Source organism: Myotis nattereri (genome assembly GCF_964212035.1).
Source record: "Myotis nattereri genome assembly, chromosome: 18".
Lineage (NCBI taxonomy): Eukaryota > Metazoa > Chordata > Mammalia > Chiroptera > Vespertilionidae > Myotis > Myotis nattereri.
Window position 1 is genome coordinate 20,811,918 of NC_138093.1, and position 23,417 is coordinate 20,835,334.

The following is a 23,417-nucleotide window of genomic DNA, read 5'->3' on the forward strand; positions in this document are numbered from 1 at the left end:
CAGGATGGTTTGATCATCTCACCCAATATTTTGGCAAGCTTTTAAGTTTCACTAACTAACCTCTCATCATGTCCTCAAGCCCTGTCAGAGCAGTCAGCCCACTTCTCAGACACTGTCTCTTAGCAGGCTAGTGGAGCCATCAGAGCAGAGGTCCCATCTCCAATTCCATTTGTGAGCCCCAACCCCCCTCCCTTGCTTCACTCCATAGCTCCTACTCCATAATAAACACTTAGGTGATCCACTTCTCATAGCAGCCCTATAAGGCACAGGAGGCTATTAGGACCAAGGCAATGAGACGGACTTATTTGTTCAAGGTCAGAGAGGTAGAGAGTCACAGCCAGAAATAGCATTCAGGGCTCCTGACTTGAAGTCTTCTGCTCATTATCTAGACCATGCCACTTCCCTCTGACTGGTAAGTGCATCTTCATCATAACACGCAACCTAATCAGGCACCTAAATTGAGCTGATGCAAATGTAAATATGGTTTCTCGAAACACTCTAGCGATAATGTTCCATTCTCTCTTTGCTACAAATCAAAGTAATGAGCAGTCTGGTTTTTTTTTATTTCTTTTTGTATTAAGGCTTTAATAGAGAGATAATCATGGGATTGGAAAAAATCCAAGCCACTATGATGAAACACTTAAAACTCGGAAAGAATAAATTAAAATTAGGAGAAAAAGTTAAAAACCATACAGAACCATGAGTATAATAGGGTGGTTAGGGGGGAGAGCAAGGCTGGTGTAATTCCAAATTATTGACCTTTGTCAATATTATCTCCATTTCTAGCTGCCTCATTTATTTTTATTTTTATTTTTTTAGGAAGGAAGGATTTGGAGATACAGTAGAAGTGTTTTGGGAGGAAGATAAACAAAAAAAAATATATTAAATAGATATCTTCATTGATTAAAAAAAAAAAGGACATTACATTCTGATCATATTCTGGGCCAAGTTTATAAATTTTGAGAACCGAAGTAGAACAAAACTGAAAGTCAAGAGGGGGGAGTGGTACCCAAAGGTAGGCAGTGTTCAGGCAGGAATGTGTTTTAGCAGGTGCATCTGGAAACATCCAATGGGGCAAGCAGACACAGAATCAGAAGATGTGATGAACAAGGGCAGTTAAGGCCAAAGAAGTTATCAGCAGGCACCAGCACAATAACCCTTAGAAAAGAAAACCTGTTTGCAGTTCATCGGGATGAAAAATAAGATATGGTAATAGCTCATGTATGTAGGAAATGAGAAATGGGAAAGAGCAAGTATTTGACCCACACGGCTCCAAGTGTGGTCTGTGACCCCAGCAGCCTCGGCCTTATCCGCAGCTCATAAAAAACACAGGACCTCAGGCTCCTCCCAGACCTGCGGGATCAGGACCTGCATTTTCACAAGAGCATGACATTAAAGCTTGAGAGGCGCTGTGTTTGGTTACACTAAGTGCTCCGGAGACCAAGAGGAGAGCAGGAACAACCAGGGTGGATGGACAGAAGGCTTCAAGGGAAGGCAGCATCTCCCACAATGCCCTGGAGGTAGTGAGAATAGTGACAGAAGATGTTACAGATGAAACAGAATCATAATCAAGGAAGGTTAAATTTAGGAGTTATTAGTGCCAAGGCACATGAACTCATAAGAATAGATGTAGCAGCTGGGAGAAAAATTTAAAAACAGAAAAGGCTGGAGGGCCTAGAACCAGCCTGTGGGTGCCTCCTGGGAGCTGAGAGGTGAGGAGGCAGAAAGCAGCTGTGGAAGCAATCACAGGAGCAGCTCTAAGCTGATGTATCATCCAACCACTTCTCTTGGACTAACAAATACCGATTTGGATAAACAGCAAACCCTGGGAGAGGCACCATCTCTAATTAAGAGATCACAGTCCATGTAAACAGACGACAACCAAAGGCAACCTCAGCCTGCCTAGGTAAATTCCAGCGATTTCTCAGGCATTCGTTATGGCTACCGGGACAGACAAAAGGCTGCTACCACACAGCTACAGGGAACCGTGAGGGAGGGAAGCCACGGTTCTCAGGGGGTGGAACAGGCAGGGAAGGAGGGGAGGTCTCCTGGAAAATGACTGTCACCCGAATGAACTGGTTGATCTCTGAACTTCTCACTGTGTTTATATTTTGACAACCAGAGAGTGCATTGGGATGGAAGGAGAGAAAGGCATGGTGCACACACAGGGAAACAAGTGAGGGCAAAAGGAGAGGCAATGCGGCCATGACGAGCCTACAGGTCTCGTCACAGGCACTATTCCTCAGCCCACAGAGGTGTGAGAGAGGGACAGATGAGATGTTGAGAATTTGCTTTAACCAAGAGGTCTGTGCTGACTAAGTGTACAGTACCTCTGACATATCATATGCCATCTAGAGGGTAGATCCGGCATGAAATCTTTACCCAAGGAATTTCAATCCAGAGCGTCTGGAGGGGGAGCAGAGTCCTGCCCCATCTCTGACATGGGAGAGGAAAGTGTTCTCTCTTGGAAAAGGAGAACTAGCACAAAAGAAGCAACTACAGTTCAAGAGTCTACGAAGAGCAATGTTCATTCAGTATTTTTGAGGGCCGACTCTGTGCTTCTGCTTTTGGAAAATTCTAATAATAAACCGTGAGAGAAGGACACCATTCTTCATCTGCTGGAACTTACAGATAAGCACATTTGCAGAAAGTGCCAGGTCACTCAGCAAAGGAAGGTCAAGGAAGGCTGTAATAAAAGGTGATGTGCAGGGCAAACCCAGTGAATGAGGGAGACAGCATGGGGGATGGTGTGGTGGACAGTAGTCCCCAAGGCATGGGGACAAAGGTGCGGTTCAGGAACTGGGCAGCCAGTTCCACACATCTGATATCGATGTCAAGATGCACATGACTGTGCCCCTCCTTCCCCTGCTTTGTGTTATTTTCGCCATAACTCGTCCATCCAAAATGCCAAAAGGCTCCCTGAGACACTGGTCTCTTCCAGAATGCAGTTTCAAAACACTCACCTGGCAGGGCCTGTCATTTCTCTGCATTAGGGGCGAGGAAATGAAGTTAAAGTCATTGCATGTCTGGAGAAGTCAGGAGCTAAGGCTGTTCCTCTTGTGGGTGACTATTCCCCAGGTGAGGAAATGGTAAGCAGTACTTTCAGGACCTGTAAACCCACTTGTTCAACTGAAAATCCAGCATCATTTATGCTGAAAAGTTTGAATTCAGAGAAAGCTTACCACATCTTGCATGTGCTCGCTTAGTTCTCCCATGGGCAGTTATGGAGCATTTTCTTTTGTGCAGAACATTCTGGACATAGTAGGAGAGGGGGGAGGAGAGAGAGAGAGAGGGGGAGAGAGAGAGAGAGAGAGAGAGAGAGAGAGAGAGAGAGAGAGAGAGAGAGAGAGAGAACAGGGTTAGTGATTTAGTGATTTCTGGGAATTCAGCAGCCCAGTTTGAGTGACAGTACACACACCGGAAAACACATCAGAATGTCACATCTCAAGTGCTGCAGAGAGGAGGACATTTAGGACATGCTCAATGATTGATGGATTGAATTGGCCCTCGAATGCGATGTCAGAATGAGTTTCCAGGATGCCAGTCCCAGGTTCCTCCAGGACAAAATGACTCTCACCCCACATTTTCCCATGTCTTTTGGGGCTGTAACCAGGTTATTCACCCTGGCTCAAAATACGATGGCAAAGATGGTCTGTAAAGAATAAATGAAAAAAATAAAAATGTGCAAGAAGTGAAGAGAGAATGCAGGATGGCCAGGGGGAGAAGGGTTTATTTTCCGTTGAGATTCAAAAGCAAGATCTTGAGTCAGCCAGGCAGAGAAAAAGAGGATTAATTTTTGCTTTGAGAAATAATTAATTTTATTCATGAATGAATTGTTACTTAGAGACATGTACGTTTAGAAAGGAGTGAGGTGAGCTTCATCTAGAAATTGTCAGGACACAGATGCAGGCAGACAGGGACACTGACTAGTCATGTGGTCTCTTCTTTTTCTGCTTTTTTTTTTTTTTCTTTCTTCTTCTTGAGAGAAGAGCTTTTTCTGGGTCAGGGAATCTCATTTTTTTTTTCTTTATTCAGCTTCTGCCACATTTATCCCACCTGAGGGCTTCTCACATCTCCCGCAAGAAAATTATTTCAGTCCACAGAAAGCTCAGAACAGTGAGTGGCACACGGTGCATTTATTTACTGGGCACATTTATTAAGCATCTGGGTGTGCTGGCCACTCCACAAGTGCTGGGGACACGGCGTGAACAGGATACACCCCCAGGCTTCAGGGAGCGCTGCCCTCACAGAAAAACCTGGAGCAAGTGATTGGAAGTGGCCCGGGGTCTATGCGGCGGAAAAGTGCCGGATGTGAGGGGTCTGGTTCCCGTGCCTGTCACCTGCCTTCCCCTCTAGAACTGGAGACGGGAGTGTACTCACAAGGTACCGAGGGCCCGTGGGACAGAGTTATGACCATGAAGCCTGGGCTGGAGATGAAGGTTTGGACCTGGATTCCATTGGACTGGTTTGCCCAATCCTAATGAAGCCTAGAGAGGTCGTGGCTGGCCATGTGGCCTCCGACGGAGCTCCAGCTAGTGAGGTACCAGCGAGAGGGGGGTGGGGGAAGCCTCAGTGGGGCTGTCCACTGGAGGGTGTGGTACCCAAGGGACAAGAGCCTGTTGTGAGCTGGGAGCTTAATGCATTGACTCCACACAGTATTGAAATGTGGACCACAAGACAGCAGGAGTCACCAATATCCTCCACTTCTCTGTGGGACAAAAGGAGGACAGGGGCCAAGAGAATAGATGGTTCCAGGAGGGCAAACAAGCTGGCCAAAGTTTCTATTTAACATAGGGAAAGAGCACACATGACTCTCTTTTTACTGTGAAACATAAAGAACATAAATAATAAAAGCTAATATACATTGGGTGCTCACATATGCCCAACATTTTATTAAGCGATATATAATTATCCTCATACAAAGGAGATGCTATTTGTACACATACATTACAGATAAAGACACTGAGATTAGGGGATGTCACATGACTGGTAAGAAGAGCCAGCACTCAACCCATAAAATAGAGGACCTGACCATTAAATTATTATTGAATGAAGTAAATAATCTGAGCCTGGATTCCCATCACTCTGAGGAAAACCAGTTGTAACTACCTGTGCCCTGGCCCTCCACTCCCCTTGGTGGTATTCTTGCAGAGCTTTGGAAGGCATAAGGTGGGCTTCAAGGAGCTGGAGGGTGGTGGAACCCACACGAAGTTCCTATGGTTCTGTTCCCACCAGATTCCTCCATCTGCACCTGTATTCTGGGGAACCCTCCATGGGAGGAAGCAACTCACCCGCAGCAAAGCCTGTATTGTGGGCTTTGCACAGCCAGTGTGTTTCTGTAGGGGGCATTGTAAACTGAATTTCTGTAACTCGAATCCTCTACTGGAGGGGCACTTCATATCATTTCCAAAATGCAGCCTCTCTCTTTTTTTTTTTTTTTTGGCCTGGCTTATAAAAATTCAGTGTTAAGTCAGTTTCTAGCCCCTGACTTTAGGATCAGATAGCTACTGATCTATAAACACCAATATCTACTTGGAAGCAACATTTTCACAAAGCCAGAAAAATCTTTGGTGCTGCAAATAACCTCTGCTTATTTCGTTTGTAAATTTGGAGTTTCTTACAGTGACAAGATTGGTATGTCCTCTGGGTCACCCCTGCTTACTCCCTGCATGCACAGCACACTGTGGATTCCAATAAAGCTCTGAACAAGACCCAGGTCTGGACTCCCGATTCAGTTTCAGGATTTGTAGGTGTGGGGGTAGGCATAGTAGGGCTATTATTTGGGGACGATGCAGTGATCTGGCTGAGCTTCCTTTACTTGCTGTGTTTTCCCTTCTGCACCTGATTCTGGCACCATGCCAGGCTCTCCCCTGAACCCAGAAATGTGCTTCTTTCTCCCTCTGCACGCAAAGAACAAGCTCTGGAAGCCACAATGAGTCAGAGCAAGAAGTTTCACTGTCCAGGTAGGAGCCCTCGTGGGAGAGAAATGAGGTCTCCAGAACCAGCACTGCTCCAAGCCTTCATTACCAGCCCCAGTGCTGGGAGGATTCTCATGTTCCTTGCGTGCCCAGAGAGTCTGGGCCTTACCTGGGGACATGCTAGTGACGGAGGAGGGACAGGAAGAAAGGCTCTGGGGAGTGAGTTCCCCTGGATGCCCAGAGGCATGAAACCACCTAATGATCCCTCGACATAAGCTATGTTGTTGGTTTACTAGTAACAGCGGTAAACTTCAGTGTGGTAAGCCAGCCTCTTGCTCAGCTAGTTCTGTGGGTGTTCTAAATGGTGAGCTTGATAAAGACAGTGTGGAGAAAAAGGTGGGTGTGTGCAAGTCAAACATTCAGCTAGAAACTCATGCCCAAATGAGACTCCATAGAAGTGTAACTCTAGAAGCTGATAATACATTCTTTTGTCTTCTGTGACCACCAAGGAGGGTGGTGTCCATTTGGGTGCCTGAAGGCTGGGAGACTAAATCTGGGAGCCACAGCTTTAGGGGTTGGCCTAGGTCAAGAAGCCAAAGCTGCAAAGACAGTGCATAGGTGTGCAAGGAAGCCCAACAACATGGGTGACAGGGACAGAATAGAACCGAGGGATGCCTGATAATTGAACCTAAAGTCAGCTATTTCCTACCCAATGCAGACAACTGCTCTACAAATGCCCAAGAAAGCGGTGAACAGTCTGGGCTTGAGCAGTTCCATTTCTGCGTGTTCATGAAGCCAATTTCCATTCGACAGCCCACTATAACGATCTTTCTGATATTGAGTCACAGTCTTTCTTCCCATAATTCCACTTATGGATCCTGACTCTGCTTCCTCTTATTTCTGTGGGACAAGTTGAAGTGCCTCCTCTTCACAACACATCTCTGGAGACCTGAAGATGGTTATTATTCTCCCCGATTCCTAGACTTGTCAGCACGCTACAACTTCCCTCCAGAAGTTCTTTTCTCTCTTCCCCTCCTTTCACATCCTCTCCCTCAAGCTGTTCTCCCTCTTTTCATCTTTCTTCATAAAGGAAATATAATACATTTATTTTGACATAAGATCTGTTGAACCAATTCTGGCTCCTAGGAGTTTGCTTGCTCAAGAATCTTGTCACCATTCTGGAGTTGTTCAGGCCAGGCATTGTCCTTTCCACAGACTTTTTAACTCCTTGCATTCTTTGCAGTTCTCCAAGGCTTGTGAGGGTGCTGCTAGGTCACAGGCCACCTCAGAAGAGTGGTGACTCTCCTTTGGAACCACAGCATCAATGCTTCGTGAAAAACTGGAAATAAGTGCCAGGCTTGTGGTGAAAGAACACAGGTTTTCCATGCAAGTTAAATGTAGGTGAAAAAAGTCCTAACTTTTTCCTCAGCTTCCGAAATAATTGCCTCCACCTCTCACCTGGTTTGATTTTGTGCAGCTAGACTCAGTTTCTGTGGTAGAATCATAGCCATGCGGCCCCTGACATGTATCCTATTACATGATTTGTATCTGTCTCCTTTGCCGTTGCTCCCTCGTGCGGCCAGGCGCGATGCTGCTCGACTCCTTCCTCGTCCACATCCCCACACTTCTCTCCCTAACTGTAGTCTGAGATAATCTATCCACTGATTTTATAGTTATCAAGAGTTCAAAAAAAATCCTGAACAGTGACAGATGCTTTCCCTGCAGAGATGACTCGCACACCATGATCCTACAGCATCAAAGTCGAGGCCTCGAGACCAACACCATTTCCCACCCAGATAAAATAAGAAGAGAGGCCCCAATGGGCATGTTGTTGAGCTGTGGAGAAGTGGGGGCATGGATGTTTGACCTCATAGACAATAAAAGTCAGGTAACTGAAAGGGACCTTAATCTAGACACGCAATAAAATCAAGAGTAAAGATCATTTTGCCAGGCTGGAATATGAGATTGACTTAAGGTAGTATTAGTCGTAGTAGGCTAAAGCAGGTACAAGCAGTCCCCAAATCTCAGTGACTTAATAAAAGTTGTGTTTTTTTTATTGTTCATGTCACATTCCAGTACAATTTGTGGAAGGGTTAAAAGTAGATTGCTTCATGAAATCATTCAGGTCCAAGGTGTGTTCTATCTAATCACTCTGGGACCTCAGATCCTCCTCTGGGTCCTGGTGGACAAGAAAAGAGAGAGAGCATGAAGCACGTCAAGGCAGATCTTAGGGGCTAGGCCTGTGTTCAGTCACATTGCCATACTTAATACAGAGGAAGCTGGGGCAGGGGGGTGTCCATGAATTAGGAGGGAAGTAGAAACAGTTTAGAGAACAACTTTCTAGTCTATGTCACAAGGGGCAGAATGCAAGAAAAGGGTAAAATGCAAAGCCCTAAATTTAAGTTCAAAATGTCAACTTCACAAATATATAGGAAATCTGACTTAGCTGTGAAAAAGAAGAAATCTGGGGCTGAAAAAAAAAGTAAGGTTTGGTTGATCATAACATTACTCTGTTAGTCAAGAATACTTTTCTCTTTTAAAATATGAATACAATGACCCTGGCCAGGTAGCTCAGTTGATTAGAGCATCATCCTAACATGCCAAGGTTGTGGGTTCAATCCTGGTCAGGGCACATATAAGAATCAACCGATGAATGCATAAATAAGTGTAAAGAATACAATACGCAAGTGCATTAATAAAGGAAATATGTATAGGAGAAAGATCATCAACTTTCTCCATCTGTTGCTTAACTAAGTGTCCTTGACTAAAATACTTAAATTATCTGAGTCTCAGCCAGCTTACCTATATAGGGCTAAAGCATGTGGGGTGTATCAGTTAACTACTGGTATGACTATGCATATGAAAATAACCCCAAAACTCAGTAGCTAAAAACAAGAATCACTTATTCTCATGCATCTGTAGGTTGGCTTGGTTAGCTGTGCTTCCCGATGCAGGCCTGCAAGGGGGTCATGAAGTCTTTACTCCAGTGATGTTTTTCCTGGGGCACAGGCTGAAAGAGCAGCACCTGCAGCTACTAGGGAATGCAACTCTAATGGTGAGTGCAGAGATGCAAGAGAGAGTGGAATCATGCAATGACTTTTGAGATCTTGGCCCAGAACTGGCACACTGTCACTTCTGTCCATATTCTGTTGTCCAAATCAAAGTCACATAGCCAAGTCCAATATCAATGGTGGAGGTAAATGAGCTCCCTCTATATGAGTGAGTGATACTGCAAAGTCACATGTCTAGGGACATTCTAATGCAGATAAGAACGAGGAGTCAATATAATACACTGTATTTGGAAGACTGTGGTGATGATTAAAAAAATATGTAAAGCATCCAGTCTCAAGCCTGGCAACACAGCGGCTCAGGAAAGAGGCACTGTGATGATAGTTATGATGATGATGGTAATGATGTACATATCCAGATATTATATCCTACTGTACTCTCAGAGCACACCCACTGGATTGTGTTTAACTTGGATTGCCATTTAAAAAATAAATATATTCACTAGCTAGATTTCAAGCAGATGAGGTTGAACATAAAGGGCCTAGGGAATCTGGAAACTGTACTAAAGGAACTAAAAATATTTAGTCCAAAGAAGAGTGGCCCATATAAAAAGTAAATGCACCCAAATAACAGAAGGGCTATCTCATTGCAAAAGGAATAATCTTGTAGAATAATGGAAGGAACTGTCAGTCTGGGGGAATTCTCTTAGAGTTGAGTAGATAAGGGGTGGCCCGTGGACATTTGCTGGAGACAAGCATAGCATAAGCTATCTGCTTGCTGAGCAAAGACAAGGACACGGGAGGTAGAGTGGTGACCAGAGCCATTTTCCACAGATGAATGGAGGAGCTGTGGGGAGTCGGTTGAGAGGTCAGAGCAGAGCTGGGTTTCTGTACTTGGAAAAACACAGACCTTAGCTCCCTTTTCATTTCCTTCTACTCTTTCAGATCCACTGGTCCTCCATTCCAACCTGTCTGTTTGCATTTCATGTTAATTCTATATAACCCTCAGTGCCCTCTCCAAGCTGTGGAGCCCCAACATGGCAGTGTGAGATTCCCTATCATTGGTCTCTTCCTCTCCTTTAAGCTTGAGTCTCCCCTCCCCATCTCTCCCAATCAGACTTAATTAAACTGTTTGAAAGCTGCAGCTTGATTTTAATTAGAGCAAAATTGTGAAGATTAGAATGAAATTGGCCAATCATTGTTTACGGGCCATTGTGTGAAACACAGCAGGCTGTTAAATTACCTCCATGCCAGGCTTCTTGAATTCTCCCAGACAGGAGGAGAGACAGGGGCAGTGGTCATCATGGGAGGGCTGGCCTCCATTCTGCTCCTGTGCCCCCAGAGTTTTAGGGCCCAGATATTATTTAACCCATGGCTCTTGGATTGAAGCCTTCCTGCCTGTGGACTTCTCCCAGCCACAGTGGAAAACAGGGCAAAAGTATTTCCTGAGAAGTATGACAAAGGTGTACAGTGGTCTCTGAACTTGCACACGTCACAGACAAAGGCAGGAAAGCATTCGCAGCATGGTCTGGGATCTTTTCACACTACTGCTGATCAACTGAGATTGGGTCATTTTCTCAATTTCTCTGTCACTTTATTTGTTAACCTGTAAAAGTTAACAGTTGAGTAATGATATTTTCTGTTCCTCCTTTCTAAGGGCCTTGTATAGATAAAATAGTTGAACATGTGTGAAAATTGTGTACAAATTTTTTAAAAAAATCTGAAGGAAAGCTCTATACCAATATTACTAGTAGAGGTTATGGTGTTTATGATAATTTCTCTTTATAGCTTAGATTAATGGTGTCCTATTCATTATAACAGTAAAGGCTCTAATAGCCAAGTACATTACAATAATGTGATGTTGAGATAGGAATCTCCTGATGATATAACGTGTCTAGAAATACTGCCTTCTATACAGGAGCCAAAACACCACAGATCCCACAGCCTCTAACATGTCCAGTTAGAGAGTATGAGACCATCGTAGCTGCGTTGCTGAGGCAAGTAGGTGGCATCCTTTATGTGGGTGTTGGCTCTGGCTATTCTTGTTCATGGGAGTTTTTCATGATGAAGGGTGTGAGCCCCGTGGAAAAGAAGAAGTGTAACAGCTTAGCTTGATGGGTTGGGTTCTGTGCTGGAAGCTACAGCCCAAGATATGAGGTATGTTAACAGAAAATGAGGAAAGAAAAGCTGCTTTGTGTCTGGACCTCAGTGGCCCAATGATCAGTGGGGTTTACTGAGACTACTGTATCAAACTGGCAAGTCTCAAGCTACTTGGGAAAGGCAACTCTCCAAAAGAAAGGGGGTTTTTGAGAACAAAGATATTTATTTGGAGCTGTCTGGTATAAGAGAAAATCTCCCATGGACACTGGCTGACAATTAACATAGACAAAGTCAAGTCACAGGAAAAATGACAAGAAAATTGAGGCCTTGGCTTAAGGCCAATCCATCCTTTTCGCTTCAAAGTTCTTAAATATTTTATTCAATAACCCATCATGTGCCTTCCTTAATTTTTCAAGGAAAACCAATCATATTTTTTCTTACAGGATGGGTCATACCAAAATAACCATTTGGAGAGTCCATAGCTCAGTCCCTTTCAGCACTGCAATCCCTTTGAATACTGAAGTTTGGAGGAGCATGCCCCCCAAGACAGAGGTTACCCAAAATAGGTCAGGGAAGGGGATTAGTCGCTACCACATCAGCACATTCTTTCTACCATTGTTTTCAAAGTGGAGCTTGGAGCTGGGTATCCCGGGCTCCACGGCTGCCTTAAGACCTCTGCTGACTCTTCGGATCAGATCCTATTCTGAGAAATGCTGCCCGAGTTGGCACGCGGTGATGGGTTGGCTCTGCTGGAAGCAACATTGATTCCCTCCACAGTGAACCAGCCTGGAGTCTAACTCAGGAGGAACAAATGGGCTCCTGGCACTCGGGGCACATCGATAGGGGTATCCGGCCTGAAGAGGGGGGCACAGCAGGGGAGAGGGGCAGCTGCACACTCAGGATACAGGAAATGTGCCTTCCCATGTCGGTGGCCTTGGAAATGGGCCTGGCCGGGCTCTCACACAGAGAGGGAAAGAGACGTCGATTAGAAACGGGTAACAGAATAATTCGGCTCTTAGGATCTCAGCACCACGGCCCACACTGCAGGCTGCAGGATTCATTACTACTACATGCCAGCCTCACTTGAGGTATAGCTTTGTTTTTGTTCTGAAACCATGGATTTTTTTGTTGTTGTTGTTTAAATACTCTCTCCCTTAAGGCTTCCCAGGGAGGAGGCTTCATAGGTAATGACTCTTCACTGGGGGCCAGATCAATGTTCTCAGTTTCCAAGCCCGAAAAGTGGTGCCCCAGCGGGCAGCTGCTGCATACAGCACCTGGGACGGAAGACCCCGGCTGTGCTCTTTCTGAGTCTTTAATCGCCAGGAGCTGGGACCCTGTGGGGGACCCTCGCTGGCAGCATTCTCGTTGACCTTGGGTAACATGAAGGAACACAGTGCTGCAGGATGGTTGCTGCCATTACAGTCAGGAGCTGTGGCTGGGAGGCATTCCTTTTCACTTACATCTTTCAAATTAGGAACACCTTGATCCATTTAGTATTGTCATGGAGACCCTTTTGCTGCAAACCCAGAGCTGGCTCAGGCCCAGGCCCCAAGCTCCCAGGAGCTCCTGTTGCCTGAGGCTTGGCACGCCTGTTCAGCTTTCCTCTTGCTGGATTCTGGGAAAATCCCTAACCTCATATACAACCAGAAGCATGGCTTTTTGACAATCTGGACCATTAGTGTTAAGCAGTTTGGGACCAAGATAACTATAATCACTTCACAATATAGCCAGAGTATCGAGATTTTGAGTTAGAGCTCAAATCTTCTGAGTGTCAGTATGTACAGCTGCTTTATTTAACACGTTGAGGTTTACCCTCCAAACTGGATTACACCTTTCCTGAACATTGTTTTGGTTGTTACTAATCATTTTATGGGTATGTTAATAGGCCTTTGTCAGAAATATGTGTTGTTCATTCTGGGCTAATGTAAAATACAATGGGAAAGGACCCAACTTCTGGTAATTATATAGCAGGTTACTGAAGCCCCTTTTGGAGGGCAGTGTGAACACTTTTGACAGGTCAAGTCCACCTCAGAGAGCTCTGGGCACCTTTGGCTTCACCGGTGAGCCCCTGGTGGACTGGCCTCTGCTGTTCTAAAGGCACTTTCCAAGGGGGCTTTCCTGTGTTTGAAATGTTTGCTTTCTCAGACTGTTTACTGCAAACCAAACTCAGTGGGAGAAGGTTTTACGAGAAATGGCTGAAGTGAAATGGAGATTTATTTGGTGGCTTAATGGAAACAAAGATGAAGGCTTCATTGAAGTAGCGTGCGCTAATTAATTAATATGTAGAAAATATCCTTTTCCTGAGGGGAAAAAGGAAACCTGGATTCTTTTATTACTGGAAAGAACTACTAAATGAAAAATCAGAAAAGAACATTTATTCTTTGAACAGCTCGAGCTGCTTTCCAGTATTGCCTCTGAGGTTTCAAGATGCGGCAAAGAACCAGGTTAATAAGTTCTGTAATCATATTTTTTACCACTTTCTGACTCAAAATCCACTCACAGACATTTCCCCCATTATTTTAATTCCAGGAAGGGCTCCAAAGGGCAGGAAGAAACTTAGTGAAGTGGAAGAGAAAACCACTGGGCACCCTCAAGCCCGAATCTTCCTGCAGCTGCTAGGCCTTGTGACTAATTCATTCTAGTGCATATATTCTTTTTTAAATGAAATTCACCCCCCGCCCCCCCCCACACACACACACACACTCATACACTCTTCCACTCACAAAACTATTGCCCCTTGGAGCTTCACAGGAGAGGTGCTATGGCAGGGAGGTAAAGATTGGATCATGGAGTTAGACAGCTTGTGTTTAAATTCTCACTCTTCCACCCACTAGGTATTAGTACTTACTGTGAAATTAACTTACTTGTGCCTCAATTTCCTCATCCATAAAATGAAGGTAATTATGTTTTCTCCCTTACAGTGTTGTTTTAAATATTATATTGGTTGGTACTTATAAGATGCTTGGAATGCCTGGCACATTCTAAGAATTCATTAAATGTTAACCCTTATTGTTTATTTGCTCATAAAAAGCTTCCTAAGATAGTATCATTCATTTTTCTAAGTCCTTGTTAGTCTGTGTTATAATTTCCTGAGCATTTATAGGAGTTGGAATTAGGCCTTTTCTCTGATTTCTCCCATGGTACCCTGTGTATGGACTTGATTTTTTTTCTAGGGTTTAATTTCTCCTCCTGCAAATGTGTGTATTGAAACCACCTTAATCCAAAAAGGTTTTGCTTCGGTGTATATGTTGCACTGTGTTGTAGAAACACAGTAAACTCATGTTTTGTGTAGATAATTAAAAGAATAAAATGTTCCAGGCAATGAAATATTTTTGTTAGAAGATAGTAAACATTTAAAAAGAATTAGAATGCAGTAAAATACACTTAACCTAATTACACAAGGGAAAATAGGGTTATAGAAACAGCAGTCTGGTATTGACCTGGGACTTAATCTTAGCTCTGCCACTTACTGGGTGATGTGCAAGTTGCTTTCTTAACTCTCTGGGTCTCATTGTCTATTGTCACGATCATCACAGTTGTTGTTAATAGCATTGGGGAAGGGTCCGGGCACTAACTTTTTGTTCTGATTCTAGTACCAACTGGTTTTATTGCTTTCCAGTGGTTCTCAATCTTCTGGCCCTTAAACTACAGTTCCTCATGTTGTGACCCAACCATAAAATTATTTTCGTTGCTACTTCATACCTGTAATGTTGCTACTGCTATGAATCGTAATGTAAATATCTGAAATGCAGGATGGTCTTACGTGACCCCTGTGAAAGGGTCGCTCGACCACCAAGGGGGTCACGACCCACAGGTTGAGAACCGCTGCTTTAGACAAACCACTTCCCTCTCTGTTTCATGGTTTTCTCGTAACATAAGGCAGTGATGGCGAACCTATGACACGCGTGTCCGAGGTGATATGCGAACTCATTCTTTTGGTTGATTTTTCTTTGTTAAATGTCATTTAAGTAAATAAAATAAATATCAAAAATATAAATCTTTGTTTTACTATGGTTGCAAGTATCAAAAAATTTCTATATGTGACCCGGCACCAGAGTTAAGTTAGGGTTTTTTAAAATGCTGACACGCCGAGCTCAAAAGGTTCGCTATCACTGACATAAGGTAATTATAATAGACCTTCCCAACCCTATGCATGCTGGCGCTGGAGGTGCTGCAGGTGGGTTACAGATGTGTCCATAGGTTGATGCCCTCAGCCCCTGAGGCAGCTGTGCAAAATCTGGGGTAGCAGGACTAACTCCCTGTGCTGGTCTCCTCAGGGCTGAGCAGGTTGTTCATTTTTTTTCCCAAACAAAACAAAACAAACCTTAGCTTTTAGTTTTATTGATCTATTTTGTTGACTTTTTAGTCTCCATGTCTGTCATTTCTACTCTGATCTTTGTTATTTCCTTCCTACTACTAACTTTGGGCTTAGTTTATTCTTTTCTAGTTTTTTAAAGTAAGGTTGCTTTTTTAAGATCTTCATTTTTTCATAATATATGCATATATTGCTAGAAACTTTCCTCTTAGGACTGCTTTTGCTGCATCCCATAGTTTTTATATTTGTGTTTTCATTTTCATTTGTCTCATCATTCATATATATACATAATTTCTCCTTTGATCCATTGTTTGTTCAGGAGCATATTGTTTAATCTCCATGTATTTGTACATTTTCTAGTTTTCTTATTGTAATTTATTTCTAATTTCATAGCATATGGTCATAAAAGATGCATGATGAGATTTCAATCTTCTTAAATTTATCAAGATTTGTTTTATGGCCTAACATATGATCTATCCTGGCGAATGTTCCATGTGCACTTGAGAAGAATGCATATTTTGCTGCTGTTGGGTGGAATGCTCTGTAGGTGTCTGTTAAGTCCATCTAGTCCAATGTTTCTTTGTTAATTTTCTGTCTTAATGATCTGTCCATTATTGAAGATGGGGTATTGCTGTCCCCTTCTATTGTTATATTGCTGCCTATTTCTCCCTTTAGATCTGTTAATATTTGCTATATATATTTAGTGGCTCCTATGTTGAGTGCATACATATTTATAAAAATTATATCTCCTCAATGAATTGATATATTTATCATTATAAAATGACCTTCTTTGTCTCTTGTTACAATCGTTGGTTTTAAATCTATTTTGTCTGGTGTAAGTATAGTTTCCCCAGCCTGTGTGTGTGTGTGTGTGTCCATTGGCATGGACTATCTTTTTCCATTCCTTCTCTTTCAGTATATATTGCCTTAAAGCTGAAGTGAGTTTCCTGTAGGCAGTTTGTAACTGGGTTTTGTTTTTGTTTCATTAAAATATTAAGCTGCTCTATGTCTTTTTATTGGCCATCCAGCCATTTAGAAATGAGATCAAGCAACTGTTCTTCACATGGTAGTGGGATTTGGGATAAAAAAAACACTTTTGACAAGTACCCTGTACTTTATTATTAAAATTTAGCATTTTATGCACAAAAGACATAAATAATAATATATTATTATGGACTTGCCTGCTTAAGCAGAGCCACACAGCAGGAATTTTAAAAGACTTTGTTGGAACTGTGAATTATTAGTCATCCCTTTTCTTTTGTTTCCCTGGTAATGTTTGGCCGGTGCCCCTCCTCTGTGTCTTTGTCTCTAGATTTAGATTTGGGGACTCTATAGCCTTAAATGGGGCATGGTTTTTTATTTGTTTATTTTGAATTATTTTATTCTTTTGCACCCCTATTATCTGTACTTCATGGGTATGGGGGAAGGTATGACCAAGGTTTAGCACTGTCATGAGGAGAAGAGTTGGGATGGATGATAAGATTGGGAAGATGCTACATTTTGTTGTTCCCTAAGGCAGTGGAGCTGGTCCTTACTCGTGTAATTTCAGAGGTACGGAAAACTCCGTTCTTACTAATGGATATGATCCTTTACATTTCATCTCAGGACAAAGATCCCCCTTGGAAATCTTGGTCCCCTTTCAAATATGAACAATTCAGTGCGGGGCAAAGCATGAAGATTAAAATTCTAGATGGCACTGGAAAGGAACTTTACCATCTTCTAGAATAGGGCTTTTCATAATGTGGGTCCTCTGAGTTCCTTTCAGGATGTCCATGTTGACATTTACACCAAAGATCCAAAAACAATCTGGCATCTAGTTTGAATAAAGGCAGTTCTATCAAATGACACCAGTAGTTGGTATTCTTAATCATTATATACTTGCATCTATCCATACACACATGCACATGTATGCTCGTTTTATGTAAGAATGTCCTTGAAGCAGTAAAACTTATTAATTTCATTGGATTTTGACCATGAGTATATGTCTTTTTAATCTTCTATATGATAAAATAGGAGGTGCACATAAAGCATGTCTGAGGATACTAAAGAATGATGGTTGATGGTTGTCTCAGGAAAAAGTACTTTTGTGATTCAGTTGTGAGCTGAACTTGCCACTTTTTTCATGGAACTAATTTTTTCTTGACAACCAACAGACAAAATATGGTTATTCAGACTTCAGTGTTTGGCAGACATTTTCTTTAAAAAAATGCAGGAAGCCTGCTTCTTTAAGAAAAACAACTGACAGTATTTATTACAAATGATAAAATTTAAGCTTTCAAACAAAAAAATAGAATTTTGGAGAACTCCTATTTGTCACCATGAGCTTGACAGCTTTCCAATATTTGAAGACTTTTCTGATGAGATTGGTGGGAATATTAATGAATATAATGTTTTGATATTATATAATGAAAAGTGTCAAAATGTGGAAGATCTGAATAACTCAGTGTTCCCATATTTTCCGGATGACTAATGCATGATGTTACAAAATAAGAAGGATAGAAAGATCTACTCAAAGAACAATGTGTAACATTGGATTTTAATGTAACAGAGGAGGGGTTCATGGATATGGGTTCAGATTGCACACTGGAACTAACCATTAAGAAACCATGTTTACTGAGTTTAGTATGGCCCCATAGAACAATATCTACAACTATCATAACAGATGAGTGCAGAAGCAAATTTGACTATGCAGTCCTCACCTGCTCAGCTAGATAGTGAAGAGATCTGCAAAATGCAGTGATGCCTCTTTTCTTGCTGAATTAGTTTTGTTTCAGAACATACAGTTATTGTCATAAAAATGTGTTATTTATGTGATATGTAATATAAAATAAATAATCATTTTTCTCAGTTTTTATTTCAAAAATGGCAATTATCAATAGATGTAAGCCACATAAATATGGAGGATTCAATCAATTTGAAGAGTGTGAAGGGGTCCTGAGACCAAAACGTTTGAGAACTGTTGTTCTACACCAACATCTGACTTTACAAAGAGGTAACTGAGGCCATAACAGGTGATGTTATCCACCCACATGGGGCCAACTGTGACTAGATCCTATCTCTGAAAACCACTATTTGCATTGCTCGTTTCCCTTACTACACTACTACCATGACGACCTTCATATGAATGAGGTGGTCAGCTACTCTCCAATGAGAAAGGTTTGGAAAGTAAGTTATGATGGAGGTCAGCTGAGAAAGCCTTTCTCACAGCCCGGGGAATGAGAGGCCAGGGGAGGCCAAAGGGCCTCTTTCAGGCAGTGGGTGCATCCATCTGGAGATGTGGGCTGAGCGCAGATGAGCAGGTTCCAGGGGAGGAAGGACTTGACCTACTGCGGACTGCGTGTCTCTTTTCCAGAATACAATGAGCTTTTCCTTATCCCTTGACCTTTCCTCCAGGGAGTTTGCCCGTTGGAAAGTGAACAACTTGGCTCTGGAAAGAAGAGACTTCTTCAGTTTGCCATTGCCTCTTGCCCCAGAGTTTATCCGGAACATCCGCCTCCTGGGAAGGAGACCCAACCTGCAACAGGTTACCGAAAACCTGATCAAAAAGTACGGCACCCATTTCCTACTTTCTGCCACCCTTGGAGGTAAGCAACACCATGATCCTGCGTGAATTGTTGCCAGGTTGTTGAAAATAGCTTTAAAGCCCACTGAGTATAGCTTCCATACTAGTGGTCTTCCTGCATCTTTAGTTTTTTCCTGGCCAATTATTGCCTGAGAATTGTCTCCTTTCTGGTGCCTTTGAGAACAGTATAGCTTCTTAATATCCAAATTCACTCCAGAACATTGCTGTTACCTTCTCAGCATTTTCCTGAGGAGGAGGATGGGATAAAGAGGTTGGGGGACACACAGACTCCCACCAAGCCCTTGCCAGCAGTGGGTGCTCTGTTTCCTTTTGACTGAGCCAATCAATCCTGAAGCTTCTCCACATCCCTACATTTGCTGTGGCTACAGTTGCCAGGCCCATGGGCAAAGAGGGAAATGTCTATTGAATCCCTGCCCCCTGCTTCCTCTTTACATAGACGAGTAACCAGACACACCAATTCTAATAATTCTGAGCTGGATGGAGGCTAGAGGCAGAGTTCTCTCTGTTCTGGCAGAAGAAAACAGGATTTATTATAACATTTAGCTCACTGTCTGACGGACAAAAAAAGAGCTCTCTGAGGGGTCAGGCCAGCTGCCGCATGTGGTAGGTGTTGAGTGTTTGAGTGGAAAGGGCCCTTTAAACTTCTAGGCTTCTGTCCTTTAGGAGGGAGCATACATATCCATGGCAACTTCTCATAAACAACTTAAGAGGAAGAATTTTCTGTCCTCCAAGGAGGTAGATGCCTGAGATAGAGATCAAAAGAGGATGTTAAATGGATAAGCTGGATGACAAGGGGGAGCTCTGGGGAGACATACGGAACTAAGGAAAGGAAGGAGGACCTCTCAGGTGTGATGCCTGCTGTCCTATGACACAGTCTGCTGAGATTTTTCTAAATATGATAAGGGACCGGGAAGAGGCCGTCCACAGAAGTACTGGGCTCCTTCTTAGCTCCGTCTATTCTGGCCAAACATTTCATTCTTAATGGTAGGGGAGGAGGGAGCAGAAGGCCTCATCAATGAACCCATGTTGTTTGCTCTAGGAGAAGAGTCCCTGACCATTTTTGTGGACAAGCGGAAACTGAGCCGAAAGACAGAAGCAGCAGGAAGTGCCCCTACAGTTGGGGGCAGTGGGAACAGCTCCGCCGTGTCCCTGGAGACCCTGCATCAGCTGGCAGCCTCCTACTTCATCGACAGAGAGAGTACCCTGCGGCGGCTGCACCATATCCAGATAGCCACAGGGGCCATCAAGGTAATGGTCTGAGAGGCACTGGGGAGGCGAGAGTCTTAACCAACTCCAAGTCGGCCAGGCCTGACCGATTGAGGGGGAAGGAAGTTTTCTTATAGAAGCAGAGTCAAGCCTAACCATGGCCCAGGTCTTCATTCTGCAGCAAACAGTCATGTAGATCTGCTCTGAAGCTGACTCCAGCCGAGGGACTATAGACAAAGGGAGACAAGGTCCCTGCTCCCCCAAGGTTACATTGTGGTAGGGGATAGAGATTATAAATAATTAAATATCAGCAAAGTAATTTCAGATAATAATGAAATTAGAAGAGTCATAAGGTACAGATTTTTCTGGGGTGAGAGAAGGGAGCAGATAATATTCACCCGATTGGTCAGGGGAGGACACCTTTGGTCTCTATATGGAGATCTGAATGAAAAGAAACCAGCTGTATGTAGATCTGAGGGAAGAGTGTTCAGGCAGAGGGAACAGTAAGTGCTGAGGCCCTGAGGCAGGAACCAGCTCGGTGCTTTGGTGGAACACAGAGAAGAGTACTGTGACTACAGTGAGAGGAACAAGAAAGGTGCTGGTACAAGATGAGGTTCAGAAGTAGGTTGGAGCCAGATTACGTGGCCATGACAGAGAACTTCAAAGTACAATGGAAGACAACCAGACAGTTTGGAGCAGAGGAGCAATATGACCATACATGTTTGGAAAAGATCAATATTATTGTAACTTTAGTAACTAGAACCTCCATCCCACTATCTCTACTTACATCTAGCAGAGTTCGAGGAAAGTTCATATTGTTTTAGAGAAGAGAAGACTAGTGAGAATACTTGAGAATACTGGATTTTTAGAATTCAAAATATAAAATTAGGGTGGCAAATAAGGGTCAGTCTCATCTTATATCCTGCCTTTATACTACCCAAAATTCATAAGGAAGTCCTGTTTTATTTATTTATTATTCAATAAATATTTTGAACACCTATGTGTCAGTCACTCTTCTGGATACTGAGAATCCAAGAGTGAACAAAACATATTAAGTCCATGATCTCATGAAGCATAAATTCTAGTAGTGGAGACATAATTAAATAAATATGCCATGTCAAGTGGGATTATTGATATGAAGAAATGAAACCAGGGAGAAGAGGGTAATGGAGACCTGGTGCTTTAGGGATTATCTGTCTAGAGCAGCCGTTCTCAACCTGTGGGTCGCGACCCCTTTGGCGGTCGAACGACCCTTTCACAGGGGTCGCCTAAGACCATCCTGCATATCAGATATTTACATTACGATTCATAACAGTAGCAACATTACAGTTATGAAATAGCAACGAAAATAATTTTATGGTTGGGTCACAACATGAGGAACTGTATTTAAAGGGCCAGAAGGTTGAGAAACACTGGTCTAGATGAATGTTATTTAAGCAGACATTTGAATGAGGTGATGGAGTAAGCCACATGGGCATCTTGAGAGAGAGCATTCTAGATGGAGGGAAGAGCAAATGCAATTGCCCTAACGTGGGAGTGTTCTCGGTGGAACACCATATGAGGTGGAGTCAAAGAGGGGGTGAAGTGGGAAATGGCACAAGTGATTGTAGGCACAAGATCATGAGCATTACTTATTAGCGACTGTTGCAGTGGTCGAGGTGAGAAATCATGGTAGCTTGCTCGGACACAGCTGGCTATAAGTAAACAGTGACAAGTTGGCAGATTTAGAATGTATTTTGAAGACAGAGCCTACAGGACTACTCATGAATTGGAAGAAAGGAATCCAGATTAACAGCAAGACTTTTGGCCTGAGCAACTGGATGAACAGCGATTCCATCTGCTAAGAAAGGATCACCCTGGGGGAGGTGCAGATCTGAAAGGAGTGAATCAAGAGTTTGGTTTTCAACATATCGAACTTGACATTTCTATTAGACATCCAAGTAGAGATGTTCCAAAAACAGGCTTCCAAGGATGGTGGTCCCTTTTGATTATCCAGCATGTTCCTCTGAGAGCAAGGTGGACCCGGATCAGCACACACCTCTACTATTGGGCGTGGCACATTATGCTACAGCTGTTTACATGCCCATCTCGTCTCCCACACCCATCACGACAAGATGGCTTAGAGTAGTGGGACTGCGGAGTGCACACAGTTCTGGGTCCCTTCACAGTATCTGGCATAGTAAGGCCAATCAAATGCTCAATAGGTGACAGTGGGCTGCATGGTTTAGTGAGAAACAAACTTAAGTGAGATTTGGGATTGGGTTTCAGCTTAGATGCTTCCTATCTTTATGACCTTGAGGAGTCACTGAGCTCCTTGATATGGAGTTACCAACGATTTGACTTACCTAGACCCAGGCTTATATTCAGTTGCGATGGCTACATAGTTACTAAAATATTAAAACACTTCCATCCTGGCTGATAAACGGTCTTCACCACACCGCCCTGTGTGCCACCCTAACCATCTCACCCTTCCCTGGACCCTCCAGATGCCCCCCTGGTAGTAACCAAAGGGCTAATGCACCTCAGGAGGCTTCCAGAACCCTACTTTGGCATTCCCTGTCCTTCCTGCCACAAATATTGTGAATATAACCCTTGACTCTCGGCTGGAGTGACACCAAATGATATAGTTCACATGAAAACACTTTGTAAACTATAAAGGGCTGACTACATATCCATCCTGCCCATAAGTGTCAGGACGGGATCAGAGGCATGAAGGAGGGGAGGGGGCCTGTTCCTCAGTTGCAACTCACCCTCTATTTAATCAAAGGCTGAGGAAGGACTTGGTGGGGGGTGGCTCAAGATGCTCTGGAGCCCACACAAAGTTCAGGTGGATCCCGAGATGGCAAAAGGAAGTGGTTCTCACAAAGCATCCCAGGAGGGCTTTGTACAAATTGCTCACAGCAGCAGCCTTCGATTCAGTTTGCAGATCTTTTTGGCACACTTGGTGTCGGCCCTGCTCTCCCAAGCAGCCCCACTGCTCACAATTAGAAGCCCATTTTACTCACTCTCAGCTCGGCAGGTGTCCTATCTGGTAGGACAAGAGCAGCCGGAAGTGAAGGGCAAGGGGAGGAGAGTAGGCGGCTAGAATGGTATATATAAAAAACTGGATGTGCTAATGAACCTGAGATCCATCAGGGCGTTCTGATGGCAGGCTGGTCTCTGTCAACAGACCAATTAGCACACAATTATTTCCCCTTTCTGAAAGCTTATCTGAGACACTCTGAACGTGTGCGCCTGAGTGAACTGCACTTTCCATTACCTCTGTGGGCCCTCTTTATAATCTGCCC

At 43.5% G+C, this 23,417-nt stretch overlaps 1 protein-coding gene across 1 annotated transcript in view; it reads left to right on the forward strand.

Annotated features, from left to right (window-relative positions):
- BRINP2 (BMP/retinoic acid inducible neural specific 2) overlaps positions 1–23,417 on the forward strand; it is an 84,699-nt gene that overhangs the window by 48,765 nt on the left and 12,517 nt on the right. The window contains exons 3-4 of the mRNA XM_081112187.1: positions 18,735–18,925; positions 19,964–20,172. Coding sequence (XP_080968313.1) covers positions 18,735–18,925; positions 19,964–20,172 — 400 coding nt within the window. The remainder of the gene's footprint in view (positions 1–18,734; positions 18,926–19,963; positions 20,173–23,417) is intronic.